Genomic DNA, 17,296 nt, shown 5'->3' with positions numbered 1-17,296 from the left:
TGTTATTTTGCAATATTTTTTCAGCACCCCTGCTGCCGTAATATTACTGTTTTTTTTTCCTTTTTTTTTTTTTTTTTTTTTTTTTTTACAGTGTATATATATTTCTTTCTCTGTGCTTGAATAAAAAATCTGTCAATGTGAGAAGTGGCCCTGGTTCTCTGTTTTCTGTAAATACAATAGATACCGGTTTTTCTGGCCTGGTCTTCAGTGGTTCAAAGCAGACAACAGGGTTGGACCTGCTCAAGCACACCCTACCTGCCTTTGTGCAGGTTTATGGTTTATTAGCGGAGGCACATACATCAGCAGGTCTGTGGAATACTGAGGCTGCGTCTGCACTGGGCTGCCAAAAAAACCCAAGAGCTCAGGACAAAGGCCACATCTGCACAGGGACCTGGACTATCAGTCATGGCTGTAAAAACCTCCTGTGTTTTACCGGTGCTTTGTTTGGTCGTAGTTGGAAGTGTTCTTTATCTGTCATGCTTGGAAATGTCGGACAGTATCAGGTAAGTTTTACTGGAATATACAGAAGCGGAAAAAATGATTAGACCATCAAAAGTTTAAAAAAAAAAACAACATATTTGCACTACAATAATTTATATGTATACATAAACATATATTTTTACAGACTGTATTCCTGTACATATCCACTCATTGTTTAAATACTTTAATTTGCACTTTCTGTACATATTACAATGTAAAACCCACTGTAAATAATATAAACATAAACATATATTTTTAATAGACCAGATCCACACATCCACTCACTGTATAAAACTCAAATTTGCACTCTGTACATATTCCATTGTAAATCCACAGTAAATCTCAACCCACTGTTGTCTCTGTCTCCAGTAGACTGTTTGTCTATATTGTGTCTCGGTCCACATGTTGTTCTGGGTTCATGTCAGAACTGTATGTCCTGAGGAATGTAAAAACTGAAGCCAAATTCCTTGTATGTGTTCACGTACTTGGCCAATAAAGCTGATTCTGATTCTGATTGTGATCAGAAACACTGCTTCTGTAATCCAGTCCTAACTCCTGTGTGTCATGTGACTAAAACAGACAGAACACAAAACATGGAATGTCTAAAAGCACTGTTTTTATCAGTACAGTGACATAGATACTGATGGAAGAACTGAAGTGGTTTTGGTTTTAACAAGAAAACCTGTTAAATGGATAGATATCAGCTGTTAAATTGAACTATTATTGTTAGAACCGGTGACACAAGGTCTGGACCCAAATGCACAACCCACAGACAAAAATACAGTTAAAGAGTGTTTATTTAACACGGACAGGAATAACAGTTCACAAAAAGGGTTCTTGAATGAATCCTCGCAGGTATGTTTGTGTGGATTCGTCACGGCGTCCGAATTCAAAAAGGGGAGCTCACTGCCCGGGTCGGGAGCACACGAGGGGAACCCGACGTGAATCCGGGCAAAAAGGTCGAACACCAGAGTGGCAGGTCAGGCAGAGGTACCGATGGGGGGTCTCAGGAACGAACAGGCAGGCAGACAAACAGGATCAGAGAAACGCTGGTAGGTAGACACACCACGAGGGAGGAATACGAACTGGCACAGGACAGGGGAAAACACAGGGCTTATATACACAGAAGGGAGGGAAGACAATGAGACACAGGTGGAACAAATCAGGGCGGAGACAGGTAATCAACACAGGTGAAACAATCAGGGAAGGGAAGTAAAGACACCAGACATGACACAAGAGGAGGACTTAACAAAATAAAACAGGAAATGACACACAAGACAGACAAAACATACAAGAGTCCAGGTACTGATATGACAATTCTGAGCTGTTTTTGTTGGTATTATTATATTTTAGGGCTGCTCGATTATAGGAAAAAAAAAAAATCACGATTATTTTAGCAATAATTGAAATCACGATTATTAAAAACGATTATTTGTTAACCTTAAAGTTGTTTATTTTTTTCTAGCAAAACAATGTAAAATATACTCTTTAAACATAAATAAAGCTTTTAACCACTAAAACAAAGTATGTTCACTTTTGTACGAAACAAAAAAATCTTTGAATGCAATAAGTGTACTGTAAATTCAAGTATGTTTCCTTTTGTAAATAAATAGTGCGCTGTAATTAAACTGCTATAGACCTGCCATAGAACTGGAGCAATAAAAAATAAAAAAAAAAACAACTCACGTAAAGTGCAAATTATAAATTCCAGTATGTTCAATGTAGTATGAAACAGTAAATTTAGTGGCGTGCCGTGAGGTTTCAGTTCAGGCCTTCTGTATACATCAGCCATCTAGAATACGCACGCTAGGGTTATATGGGTTAGGGTTAGGTTAGGTTAATACGGGAGTTGCAGCGTAAAGAGATTCGGAGACTGAAGATTGCATTGCGGACGAAGTTGTTTTTATGTGTTTTAGTTTTTCATAAGATTATGATAAAGGTGGCGGTGGTTAAACTTTAAATGGTTAAAAAGGTTTGTTGTGTTAGCGGTCGGTGCGGACACAACTACGAAACACTTTGTGCACGTGCTGTGTTTTTGCTCTTCGTCTTCTTCATCAAACCCAAAGTGATTCCATACAATTGAATTTGACTTGCCTTTTTTGTTTACCAAGCACTTCTGCTGTGATTCTCTTGCCGTTTTTCCAGGTCGCCAGGTACAACTGTCCTCTTGGGGTGGACCTGCCGGCTAGCTGGCAGCAGTAGCTTAGAGGGGGGCGGGGCAGAGCAGCTCATGGGAGCTTGCGTGCGCGTGAATTAAACAACTCAAAATTAATAATCGTTTTTTCTCGATTACATAATTTTTGTAATCGTTGCGTGTAATAATCGAAATCGTAATCGAATTTCGATTAATTGCACAGCCCTATTATATTTGTCCAAACAAATGAACCTTAAATTGGATTAGGCATTACAATGAACAACAAGCTGAAGAAAACAAGGGGTGGGCGAAGAATGTTTTCCGCGACTGTACACTGAATGTGCATGTTTTATTATATAAGACTTATCAGAATAAATTAAACATGTGCACTGTATCAGAAACTTAAATGTGCAGGTTATTAAATGGGTTTATAAAATATATTGGATCACCACCTAAAGCCCATGCTGCATATTTCATATAACTTTGCTTATACTTTTTGGGTATTAATTAATATTTGTACTAGAAACACTAAATAGTAATTAAATTAGTCATTTGATCCGTCATGTTAACTTGAAAAAAAAAATCAGAATCAAAAAATGATTCTGTCTTATTTTAAATGTGATGAGATATTTTGACTAGAAATGAAAAAAATACACTTGGTCAGATTTAGATTTTTGAAAGTGTTCCGTGTTAAATCAGACGTGTTATCCTTTTAGATTTGAATTTATCGGTTGATTGATTTGTATTACATCCAGTGGTGTAGTGGTTCCTGGAGAAGTGGGTATTCTTTCAATTTTTGCCCTTGTCATGAAAAACTCTGTTTTAGAAACACTGACAAATAAGACTAGTCTAGTTTACCCAAAAATCCATCAGTAGTACTTGTTCACTATTATAAAATTAACATGACTGGATCAGGAGCAGTTTGTAGGTTTTACTGGACACACAAGTATACTGTATGAATGGAAATGGATTCAAAAGGAGGAAAACAGAGGAGAAAGTTAGCCTTTCATACCATTAGCCTTTCATATTTTAGCTTTTCATAACGTTAGCCTTTCATACATTAGCCTTTCATAATGTTAGCCTTCATAATGTTAGCCTTTCATAGCATTAGCCTTTGATAATGTTAGCCTTTCATAACATTAGCTTTTCATAATGTTAGCCTTTCATAACATTAGCCATTCATAACGTTAGCCTTTCATAACATTTGCCTTTCATACTGTTAGCCTTTCATGAAGTTAGCATTTCATACCATTAGCCTTTCATAATGTTAGCCTTTCATAACATTAGCCTTTCATAATGTTAGCCTTTCATAACATTAGCCAGTCATAACGTTAGCCTTTCATAACTTTAGCCTTTCATAGCATTAGTCTTTCATAATGTTAGCCTTTCATAATATTAGCCTTTCATAACATTAGCCTTTCATACCATTAGCCTTTCATGCCATTAGCTTTTCATACCATTAGCCTTTCGTAAGATTAGCCTTTCATACCGTTAGCCTATCAACATTAGCCTTTCATAACGTTAGCCATTCATAACATTAGCCTTTCATAACGTTAGCCTTTCATACTGTTAGCCTCTCATAACGTTAGCCTACTCACACAGTTGAACTATCGCTGACACCATCTCTTCTCCTCTAAATGTGCAGTCATGTGACCAGTAGTTTAAAACAGTGACTCATTCTGAAACCACCTTAAAACTGACCTCAGAATTACGTCTACTCCGTACCCTGCCGTATACCCTGGACTACACCACTGACTACACCCATTCACTCTTAGGTCAAGTTGTTGTGCTGTGTGTTCGACTCACTCTGGTGTTTTACATTTGCTCACGTTCACTCTTCAGGTGGACGGCTGTGGTTCGAATCAGTGACATTGGTGACACCCCAGGACCAGGACTCAGGACTACAGCGTCCGTCCCAGAGACGCCCATTCCTATCCTGTACAGAGACAACTACACCAAACTTCCACAGTGGGATTTTGAGGATGTTTATAACAAGGTCAACTCACCCAGAAAGACAGTAAGAACAACACAAACAACACAAACAACACAAAAGCTGCTCCTCTTCTTTTTATGAGCCCTTTTGGGAGTGTCTGCATATCAACAGGTGCTGAATGTTCAAACCCGTCATCATAACAGGCTCAGATGGTTTGGTTCATGGTCTGATCCTGTTGACTTCACATCATTTAGAACAGTGATATGCGATCAGCGGAGGGCAAAAAACAAAAGATCAAATAAAATAAATGTTGGTATTTGTCCACTAATCTGTTCTATAAACTGATTCTCCATGTGATTCTGACAATTTTTTTTTTTAATTTTAATTTTTCTTTCAAAATTGTGGAATTTCTGCATTTCCTGTTCAAATACAGGATCAGAATCAGAATCAGCTTTATTGGCCAAGTATGTGAACACACACAAGGAATTTGGCTTCGGTTTTTACATTACTCACGACATACAGTTCCAACATGAACCCAGAACAACATTTTTATAAACCCATTTAATAACCTGCACATGTAAGTTTCTGATATAGTGCACATGTTTAATTTATTCTTATAAGTCTTATATAATAAAACATGCACATACAGCATATAGTCGCGGAAAAAATTCTTCGCCCACCCCTTGTTTTCTTCAGTTTCTTGTTCATTGTAATGCCTAGTCCAATTTAAGGTTCATTTGTTTGGACAAATATAATAATATCAGCAAAAACAGCTCATAGTAGTTTAATTTCAGAGCTGATATCTATCCATTTAACAGGTTTTCTTGTTAAAACCAAAACCACTTCAGGTCTTCCATCAGTATCTATGTCACTGTACTGATAAAAACAGTGCTTTTAGACATTCCATGTTTTCTGTTCTGTCTGTTTTAGTCACATGACACACAGGAGTTAGGACTGGATTACAGAAGCAGTGTTTCTGATCACAATCAGAATCAGAATCAGCTTTATTTGCCAAGTACGTGAACACATACAAGGAATTTGGCTTCAGTTTTTACATTCCTCAGGACATACAGTTCTGACATGAACCCAGAACAACATGTGGACCGAGACACAATATAGACAAACAGTCCACTGGAGACAGAGACAACAGTGGGTTGAGATTTACAGTGGATTTACAATGGAATATGTACAGAGTGCAAATTGGAGTTTTATGCAGTGAGTGGATGTGTGGATCTGGTCTATTAAAAATATATGTTTATGTTTATATTATTTACAGTGGGTTTTACATTGTAATATGTACAGAAAGTGCAAATTAAAGTATTTATACAGTGAGTGGATATGTACAGGAATACACTCTGTAAAAATATATGTTTATGTTTATATATATATATATATATATATATATATAAATTATTGTAGTGCAAATACAGTTGGAATAGAGTCGTGCATTGTGGTAGCAGCAAGCTGAGCCTCACCTTGGCTCAAATAATTCCTCACAAACTGTGCTGGCATCCCATGTATTTAGGGTGTGTTCTCTCTCTCTCTCTCTCTCTCTCTGTTTTGCCAATAACTTGTGTAACTTGTTTAATGTTTAATATTTAAAAGGATCCCCATTAGCTGCCACCAAAGTGACACGCTATTGTTCCTGGGGTCCGACACCGAACAGAACAATACATGATATACATGACAATCACAATTCACTTTATTAACAGTGCACATCTAAAAATAATAACCATTATAAACATCAGTAAAAACATAAAACATCATCAGAAAAATATGGGATTAGTTATTCCATTCCTGAGTTGCATCCATCAAAGACAATAACCTCCACATCGTCCATACCAAGGTTATTATCGTTAACGAAAACTGATGAAATGACGAAAACTAGTATTGAAAAAACATTTTCGTTAACTGAAATAAATAAAAACTATAATTAAAAGAAAAAAAATGATAACTGAAACTATTTTGTGCTTACAAAACTAACTAAAATGGATAAAAATTATGGATAAAATTCCCTTTGTTTTCGTCTTTGTTAACATCAGATTGATATGAAATTGATTTATTTCGCTCTAGCGATTTTAGCTAGCGGCACCATACGACACTTCATGGTCCGTCACTTGTGGTTTCCAGTCATCTTCTGGTCCCCACTCTACCTGGAAACATGGAGACTAAAGTTGGGAGAAAGCAGCAGAGTCCTGTCTGGGATTTATTTGAATACGACGGAGAAGAAGAGAAAAGATATAAAAAAAACTAAAATTAAACTAAAACTAAGCATTTAGAAAAAAAATTTAAACTAATAAAAACTAGCAAACCTACTCTAAAAACTAATTCAAACTAACTGAATTAGAAAAAAAAATGTCCAAACTAAATAAAACTAAACTATAATGAAAAATCCAAAACTATTAGAACCTTGGTCCATACAGGACCCTCTCAGATGTTTAAACAGTACCTTCTCAGCTGATACTTAAAAGATGATGTACCATTTATTTTACGTATGTTCAGAGGACAATTATTCCAATGTTGGATGTCACCATAAATAACTGTCCTCTTTAAATCATTTGATCTTGGATGTGGTAAGTTCGGTGTAGTAAATCAATCATAAAACCACATAATAAAGGCTGCTGGGTGGTTCAGCCTGTACTCCTCCCTCATGACTGAGCACACAGGTTCTAATACTGCACCAGCTGCCATGTTATTCTGTGGTTACGGTTAACAGAACAACTGAGGTGATTAGTTTATTCCTTCTGGCCTTAATCTCAAAATGGAAGATTACATATCCAACATAATTTGATTGAAAATTAATTTTTGACCTTAAATGAAATATGTGTCGTACGTGTAAAGGAGACTGATCTCATGAAATTGCATTGTATGTCACGTCAGTTTTTGTTTTATTTTTATTTAACTTTTATTTACCCAGGCAAGCAATTAAGAACAGATTCTTATTTACAAATGCAGCCTGATCAAAGAGCAATGGTTCCTTCAGGGGTGGGGGGTGGGGGGGCTAAAAGTAAAAACAAGGTTAAACTAGACAATTTCCACACGCGGAAATCGTGAGAGGGGCTCGGGGGTCGGGGGGGGGGGCACGCCGTCGGTTCCATTCCGAGGTTGTTCACGACAACAGGTCCCGCTCGCGATCGCAAGGTCGCGTCCACGTCCAGGCCCAAGCGGCGCACAGCCGAGGCAAATTTCCGGGACCGCTAGATGGCGCTATGAATCGGATTCAATATCGCTGTGTCGTTTTGTTCGAGGCAGGAACAACATCAACCAGGTCAAGTTTTGTGCTGATCGGACAAAAAATGACCGAGTTACCGTGCAGGACCACTAGGTGGCAGTGCTCAGCCAGATTCAGTATTATTTCATTCAGGGAAGTACTAACATACACCAGGTCAAGTCTGGTGAGATCGGACCAAAAATGACCGAGTTACCATGCAGGACCACTAGGTGGCAGTATGAGCCTGATTTAGTATCATTTCATTCAGTCAGTATTTACAGCTGCCCCCCCTTCTTAAATTCTACCTCTACCCCTGCACCAATGTAATGTGACTCCAATGACCCTTAATGACCTGTCGTTGCCACGGTGACGTTCAGGCTGTTAGGGGGAGTGTGCTTAGAGTGTGCTCAGACTGCAGAGAGAAAGGCAGAAAGAGCTGTGGAATAGGTCCGAAACATCTGCTAATTACGGAAAAACCGTCAAAGATAGGTGAAAACTAAAATGATCATGACTGGCACGAAGAGCTGTGGAACACACAGATGTGTTTTTCTTCCTTGTACTGTGAGAAATGTCAGAGTTACAGCAGTGGAAAAACAGTCAACTTATCAGGAAAACCACAATCTGTTTGTATTGATTTGAATAGGGGAAGAGGACGGGGAAGCCTTCATTCTACTGCCTGCCATTTCACTGTAGAAAGAGCTAGGTCTTCAAACTTAGGTTCATATGAAGCCCAGGAACTGTGACTACATTTCTGGAAAGAATCATTTGCCTCCTATGTATCGTTTGGCCAGGAGGACGAGTTATCCACCAAATTTTGAGGTGATTTTCAGCCGTTCTCACACTCTAATGAGATTGGTATGCCAGGAATGCGCACTCTGTTTTGGTGTTTTCTGACAAATCTGACCCTTTTCTAAGACCCATCTATCAAAAACCGTAAACCTCATCCTCAAACAACGTACATTTCTGTGGAGACGACAAAAATGCCTGCGTTTTAAAGTTTAAATGAAGTCTGTAGGTCAAAGTATGGTGAAGCAGTAGCAGTCAGAAACAAGTGGATTTTTGTGGCTGATTTTGTCCTCTCCCCATTCATTTCTATGGGACTTTTTATGCATGTTTTTTGCCCATAACTCTGTGAAAAATTAATGAATCTCTACCTTGAGTAATAGCCCACGATTCCCGATGAAACCGCACATTTTGATATATTAATTGCAGGGCTACTCCCAGCGGATTAGGCTGAATTAATCGGTGAAATCTTGTCCGGAAGATGAAGAATAATATGTGAAAGAGGCGCGAGGTGCGAGCAACAACAATAGGTGCTCGGGCCCCTAGGCCCCGAGCCCCTAACTAGAAAAGCACTCGGAGAGCGCAGACCTCCACCAAGGCAGAGTGGCCCCCTCCCCATCACCACCAAAATGTAATCATTTGTTCCTTGTGCCAGTATCAACATTTCCCAAAATTTTCATCCAAATCCATCCATAACTTTTTGAGTTATCTTGCACACGGACAGACAGACAGACAGACCAACGCCGGCAAAAACATAACCTCCTTGGTGGAGGTAAAAATTACAGAAACAAACAGTTAATAAATAAGTCCATTACAACAATAACAGTGTGACGTGAGAGACAAATACTCAACAGGTGCAACAGTCAACTAACATTAGTTGCAGGTTTTGCTTAAAAAGAGTGACAGATGTGAGGACAGTGAGTTTGAGGGTGTATTGTAGTGTGTTCCAGTCGTTAGCTGCAGAAAATTGGAAGGTGCTGCAACCAAAGACGGGGGGGGGGGGGGGACGGTGAGTTTGATGAGATTACTGGACCTAAGATTGAACGCAGAATGGGAGAGGTGCAGAAGGGAGGAGACGTAAAGAGGAGTTTCTCTGAGTATAGTTTTGTAAATGAGCTGGAGCCGTCTGATGTGGAAGGAGGTCCAGTCTATCAGGGTATACACAGTGGTGTAGTGGTCCCTGGAGAAGTAGGTACACTCAGTTTTTGCCCCCTTTGTTGTTTTTTTTTAAGTAGTCCAGAAAAATTGCCCTGTTTTAGAAACAGTGACATGTCAGACTACTCTATTTATTTTACCCAAAAATCCATCAGTGGTATTTGTTCACTATCTTAAAATGATCATGACTTGATCAGGAGCAGTTTGTAGGTTTTACTGGACACACAAGTATACTGTATGAATAGAAATGGATTCAACATGAGGAAAACATAGGATAATGTTAGCCTTTCATAACGTTAGCCTTTCATACCGATAGCCTTTCAAAACATTAGCCTTTCATAACATTAGCCTACTCACACAGTTTAACTATTGGTGACATCATCTCTTCTTCTCTAAATGTGCAGTCATATGTCCAGTAGTTTAAAACACTGACTCATTTTGAAACCACCTTAAAACTGACATCAGAATTATGGATTCCATCAAAGGCGGTTCTCTTGTTATGTGTCACTCATTTGAAAGATGTTTATTCTGCCTTTCTTGTTCACATTTCCAATAATAGCGCATCTTTCAATGAGAGGTGCAGTGACCTGTCAATCAACTGGGGTGGCGCTGGCACCTGAGGAGGTGTCCAGTCAGGTTCCAGAGGTGGACAGCGCTAAGCAGAGCCCTGGTTCTGGTGTTAAGTTAGCAATATTTTCCTGGGCATGACCCGCCCTACTCTGCCTCTGATTGGCTCATCAGTCCTCATGCCTAAAGTTAACCAATCTAATCAGTGAAGGTACTGAGTAGTAGCCAATCAGAGGCAGAGTAGGGTGGGTCATAGCTTCACCATCCGAGGGGAAAACATGGGTAATTTGGTTCAGATATTTACTGAATCAGGGGGATTTAGAAGAAGGTATACGACTGAAAAATAAGTAGGTATAGTCTGTATACCGCCGTATACCCTGGACTACAGCACTGATTATGCAGGTCACATGGTGAGGTGTGAATGGAGCACCTGTGGCCAAACAGATGGAAGAATGGTTGAGAGTGTCAAGTCTGCTGAGAGTGGACTGAGAGGCCATCCTATAGATGGTGTCACCAGAGTCAAATATGGGCAGGATGGTCATTTTAACAAGTGTGTGTTCGGCTGAACGGGTGAAGGAGGTCTTATTCCTTATGGCATTTGGCGTGCTATACGTACGTATTTTTGTCCTTAAGCCGTAGACACACCAATCCGATTTTCTGGGGTCGGTTGTCATCGGTCAGTCTGGTGAGGTCAGTGACATGAGTCTGGTTTGATGTGTTGCATCCGATTGGCTGTCATTAATTCCGTCTCCAGTCTTTTCGGCCGATTCAACATGTGTAATCGTCCACTCCCCGTCGTTCAGTCGGACCATATCTGATTGGTGGAGGGATAGTCCTGGACCAGTGAATCAGTGAAGGAGAAGTTTCCATGTGAATCCAGCTCTGCCAAGGTACTGCACACTATTATTGTCTTCTATAATAGTCTATTCACTGCTCAGACCGGATCTGAATGAGTGACAGTCAGTGTTGACTATGGACTTCATTCATTCCATCAAGTCAACACTGTTAGCATCATTAGCGTAGTGCGATTTCTCCTCAGTTTTCACCTGCCACATCTTTCCTCTTCCACCAGTAGAAGCCTGAGAGCTGAAAACACCAGGATCTTCTCATTACAAACCATCTGTTCAACAAGTACAACAGCTCTGACCCTCCTGGACTACTGAACACTGACAAAAACACCGACCCTTCTGGACTACTGAACACTGACAACAACACTGACCCTCCTGGACTACTGAACACTGACAACAACACTGACCCTCCTGGACTACTGAACACTGACAACAACACTGACCCTCCTGGACTACTGAACACTGACAACAACACTGACCCTCCTGGACTACTGAACACTGACAACAACACTGACCCTCCTGGACTACTGAACACTGACAAAAACACCGACCCTTCTGGACTACTGAACACTGACAACAACACCGACCCTTCTGGACTACTGAACACTGACAACAACACCGACCCTTCTGGACTACTGAACACTGACAACACCACCGACCCTTCTGGACTACTGAACACTGACAACAACACTGACCCTCCTGGACTACTGAACACTGACAACAACACTGACCCTCCTGGACTACTGAACACTGACAACAACACTGACCCTCCTGGACTACTGAACACTGACAAAAACACCGACCCTTCTGGACTACTGAACACTGACAACAACACCGACCCTTCTGGACTACTGAACACTGACAACACCGACCCTTCTGAACTACTGAACACTGACAACAATGACTGACGACAGCAAGCTCTGGGTTTACAGAGATGTTCCTTCATTTTCCCGTTTTATGTCTCACGCAACCGCAGAACATACGCTGAAGTCAGTAGTGGATTTGGTGTATTCTTCAAACTTTTTTGACCGTGTTTTGACCGGGAGACAACTGATCAGTCAGGCTACCTTTTCTGGCAACAATCGGCAGTCGGGTTGGTGTGTCTTCATCTTTACGCATGTTATTCAGCGCCATTTGATCACATGTTTGTTTACATCAAGATCTCCAGTTCACACAACCCTAACCCCTAACTCTCAGTGCACAGTATTTGATGCGGCGTGAACATACACGCATAAAGCTTATAATTCATACAGATAACATGCCAATTAACATCAACTAAAAGTGACGTGCATATTTATGCTATTTCATGATATCGCGTTGATGTAAAGAATGTGTAACAGGTTGAGTACAAAGGCTGAACCCAAAAGCAAGACCACGAAACAGACGTAAAGTCGAGTGTGTTTATTAAACACTTTAACAATGGCAAAAACACAACACAGAATAATTAATAACTCTGTGATGCCACTGAGTCCGGGGGTTGACGTCTGGGCCATGAGTGGAACCAGCTGGCGACCAGTGTGGCCAAACCAGGAAAACCCCAACGGAACCCCAACTAGGGACAAACAAAGGGAGGTCAAAAAACAGGCCAGGTCATACACGGTGAAGCAGATAATAAGGCAACGGTACATGGGGGACAGGCAAAAACTCACGGTCGGTAATCCAGGCGTATGGTCGAAGTACAGGTAATCAGTGGAGGCTGAGGTATCAAAAGGGAGTAGGCAGAATCAGAGTCGGGTACACGAACCAGGTCATAGACGAGCAGGCAGAACAGGAACGGGCAGAATCGGTGGTCGAAAGACGAAACAGGTCACAACAGGCAGACAGACTAACAGGATCCAAAACGCTGGTGAGTGAGCACACAAGTGTAAAACACAAACTGGCAAACAAACAGGGGAAGACACAGGGTTTAAATACACAAGAGGGCGGGAAGACAATTGGACACAGGTGGAGACAATCAGGGAGGAGTCAGGTAATCAGCACAGGTGGAACAATCAGGGAAAGGAAGTAAAGACACCAGACATGACACATGAGGGAAACTTAACAAAATAAAACAGGAAATGACAGACCAAACAGAAAAGACAGACAAATCCAGACACAGTCTGGGAGCAGACATGACAGAATGCTGATATGAGATAGGAAACATAACTTTTTAACTGTTGCCAATCAAATGGTGAATACGATCCTCTCTTGGGTTCATATATTTGTAGATCTGACCTACTTTCAGAGTCAATGGCCCAACAGCCTGTCAAGATCTAAACATTCCCCACATTCAGGCTGCAACACATTCAAGAAAAGATAGAACCGGAGCAACTTAGAACCAATAATGAGTTAACAGAGTGATTGAAACAGATGAAACAAGCAGATGATTAAAACCATAATGTGGTCCATTTGCTGTATCCAGGAAGTGTTGAGTCCTTTAGAAACAAATACAGGCAAAACAAACAGGATTGGCAACTTGTTGATAAAAATCTTTTGAGGCATCTGGTATGAACGGGTACTCAATGAAAACACTGACTGTGCTCCGACCAGTCAGGATCCAGGTCTGTATTTGAATGTAAGATAACGTGTGTTCTGCATGAAGGACAAACAGTCACCTGTATTAGAGGCTGACAGACCAATAGTTTACCAATAGAATAACCATGGACACCAGCGCAGCGTCCATGTCTAAAAGTGATCACTTGGAGTCAGGGGTCAACTCCTAGGTTCTAATAGTTGTAGATTTTTCATTATAGTTTAGTTTTATTTAGTTTTGACTTTTTTTCTCTAATTCAGGTAGTTTTAATTCATTTTTACAGCAGGTTTACTAGTTTTTATTAGTTTTCATTTTTTTCTAAATGCTTAGTTTTAGTTTAGTTTTAGTATTAATTTTAGTTTTGTCATATCTTTTCTCTTCTTCTCTGTCGTATTCAAGTAAATCCCAGACAGGACTCTGCTGCTTTCTCCCAACTTTAGTTTCCATGTTTCTGGTTAGAGTGGGAATGAGAAGACAACTAAACAACAAGTGATGGACCGTGAAGTGTCATGTGGTGCCGCTAGTTAAAATTGCTAGAGCAAAATAAATCGCTTTTGTATCAATCTGACATTGACAAAGGCGAAAATGAAGGGAATTTTATCCATAATTTTTATCCGTTTTAGTTAGTTTTGTAAACACACAATATAGTCTCAGTTACTGTTTTTTTCTTTTAATTATAGTTTTTATTTATTTCAGTTAACGAAAATGTTTTTACAGTTCTAGTTTTCGTCATTTCGTTAGTTTTCATTAATAACCTTGGTCAACTCCAGGTGTTCATCAGGAGAATTAAACTCTATGTAGCTGTTTTTAACGTTGAGGAGGAAACCTGCCTAGGATGGAATGAACAAGTAATCTGAGAACTGAACCCACAACATTCTTGCTTTGAAATGTAATTATTAACCATGACCATGACCCTCAGTCTGTTAGGATGGATAGTACGAGTACTGGACCCAGATGCAAGACCCTCAGACAGGAATACAGTTAAAAGGGATTTATTAGTAATAGACAGTAACAGGTTCACACAGAATAGTAATGAATATATCTTCAGCTGGACTGAGTTGGGGAATCGTCTCGGCTTCGGATCTTAAGTGAACCACGTTACGGCCCAGGTCGGGAGCACACGAGGGGAACCCGACTAGGAGAGAGCAAAGGAGAGTCAGAGGGCAGACCAGGTCATACACGGGCAGACAATCAGACAGGCAAACGTACATAGGGAAAGGCAGGCTCACGTACCGATAGTCCAGGCAGGGGTCAAAACCAGGATAAGGCACCGAGGCGGAGGAACAGACAGGGGTCAGGCGTATACTCGGGTGTGATGGACAAACCAGGTCAAAGGCAGACGAGGAACAGGCAGAGTCGGTGGTCGATGGGCAAAACGGGTCACAACAGGCAGGCAGGATCAAAAAATGCTGGTAAGTTATCACACCAAAGGTAGAAAACGAACAGGGGAGAACACAGGGTTTAAATACACAAGAGGGCGGGAAGACAATTGGACACAGGTGGAGACAATCAGGGAGAAGTCAGGTAATCAGGGAAAAGGTGAACACAAAGAGGAAGTAAAGACACCAGACAAGACACATGAGGGAAACTTAACAAAATAAAACAGGAAACAACACACAAGACAGACAAAACAAGTAAAAGTCCGGGGACTGATATGACACAGTCACTCAAACTAAAGTATTTCACAAATCAAACCAAACCAGATATGTACGTATGAGTCTTCTGAGGTGTGTTTAGAAACCATCGGTGCAACTTCACACTTATGTATCTAGATTAAGAAACTTTTCAGCCCCCCCCCCCCAAAAAAAAGCCCCTAGCTACAAATGTAACTACTTTAAAATTTTGTTTTGGAAACTTTTATCAACTTCTGAAAAGTGACTCAAACTCTAAAACACACCCATTTTTCCTCTAAATGAGCCCAGATGATGTTCTGTGTTCCAGTCGTATAAACCTACTGTCTGTCTGTAGATGGAACAGCCAGTGTTTCACACATTGACACTTTGTTGGTATATTTAGTGGTTTTCCAGACCCCTCTATAGACTCTTTATCAAAAAAGCCACTAATTACAAATCTATCAACATTTTCTTGTGTTATTGGAGACTTTTGGAGACTTTGACATGGAAACCTGTGTCATTGTTTATCTAAAATCACTGAATATAAATCAGTCCCATTGACATTAGTCTCTTTTCCATCGTACATTTGCACAAAACTCTACCCTTATTTACTAAATGTTGAAAAAAACAGAAGTGTTTAATGTCGGTTTTTCCATTAAATCACAAACGCGATGATTTGTTTATTTATTATCGTAAGATGACACAAGAAGTCATTCCATAAACATATACGTAAAAGTGGTGTTGATTTACAGATACACTGAACAAAAATATAAATGCACGACTTTTGTTTTTGCTCCCATTTTTCATGAGCTGAACTCAAAGATCTAAAACTCTTTCTGTGTACACACAAGGTTTATTTCTCTCAAATATTGTTCACAAATCTGTCTAAATTTGTGTTAGTGAACACTTCTTCTTTGCTGAGATAATCCATCCACCTCACAGGTGTGGCATATCAAGATGCTGATTAGACAGCGTGATTTTTGCACAGGTGTGCCTTAGGCTGGCCACAATAAAAAGCCACTCTAAAATGTGCAGTTTTATCACACAGCACAATACCACAGATGTCACAAGTTTTGAGGGAATATGCAATTGGCATGCTGACTTCAGGAATCTCCACCAGAGCTTTTGCCTGTGAATTGAATGTTCATTTCTCTACCATAAGCCATCTCCAAAGCTGTTTCAGAGAATTCATGAAGAAGACTGTGCGAGGAAAATGGTGGTCACACCAAATACTGACTGGTTTTCTGACCCCCCTGGACCACCCAATACAGTAAAAGTGCACATTTTAGAGTGGCCTTTTATTGTGGCCAGCCTAAGGCACACCTGTGCAATAATCCTGCTGTCTAATCAGCATCTTGATATGCCACACCTGTGAGGTGGATGGATTATCTCAGCAAAGGACAAAGGAGAAGTGCTCACTAACACAGATTTAGACAAATTTATGAACAATATTTGAGAGAAATAGGCCTTTTGTGTTCATAGAAAAAGTTTTAGATCTTTGAGTTCAGCTCATGAAAAATGGGAGCAAAAACAAAAGTCGTGCATTTATATTTTTGTTCAGTGTATATTCATTATTATTTTATATTACCCCTCTTTCTCCTACTAAATTCTAAAAGGATTCGGTTTTCTGGTGTGTCCACGCATTTCTTTTAAAACTCTTCTTCTCTTCTTGTTGTAACATCCGTCAACATCCTTTTTTTTTTTAATTCATATGACTATAGTTGCAGAAAAAGGTCTTTCCATTGTAGTTTTGCATGATATACCAATTTCGCTACGAAAAACCACCTCTTGCTAGGACAAAAACGAAAAACGAGTGTTTTGGCGAACTTGTGGTTTTTCCATTAGGTAAATTTTTATGCGTAAGTTATATTCACGCAATTTGAGGATCAGTGCAAAAGTGACTGATGACAGTTTTCTCTATTGCCTCTTTTTGGTCCATTTTGATTTATTTATTTACTTTTATTAGATTGTTAATGTAGACCAGTGGTTCTCAGTCTTTTTCTGTTGTCCCCCCTTTGGAGGACCATAAACCTCCAGTCCCCCTTTGGAGGACCATAAAC

At 39.9% G+C, this 17,296-nt stretch overlaps 1 protein-coding gene across 1 annotated transcript in view; it reads left to right on the top strand.

Annotated features, from left to right (window-relative positions):
* Window positions 1-221: 221 nt before the first annotated feature.
* Window positions 222-17,296, top strand: part of LOC115410353 (alpha-N-acetylgalactosaminide alpha-2,6-sialyltransferase 1-like) — a 33,632-nt gene continuing 16,557 nt past the window's right edge. Inside the window, exons 1-2 of the mRNA XM_030121968.1 lie at window positions 222-503; window positions 4,457-4,631. Coding sequence (XP_029977828.1) covers window positions 406-503; window positions 4,457-4,631 — 273 coding nt within the window. The 5' untranslated portion in view covers window positions 222-405. The remainder of the gene's footprint in view (window positions 504-4,456; window positions 4,632-17,296) is intronic.

This window comes from Sphaeramia orbicularis, chromosome 19 (genome assembly GCF_902148855.1).
Source record: "Sphaeramia orbicularis chromosome 19, fSphaOr1.1, whole genome shotgun sequence".
NCBI classification, from domain to species: Eukaryota; Metazoa; Chordata; class Actinopteri; order Kurtiformes; family Apogonidae; genus Sphaeramia; species Sphaeramia orbicularis.
Note: the sequence above shows the minus strand (reverse complement) of the source record. Positions and strands in the feature narration are given on the sequence as shown.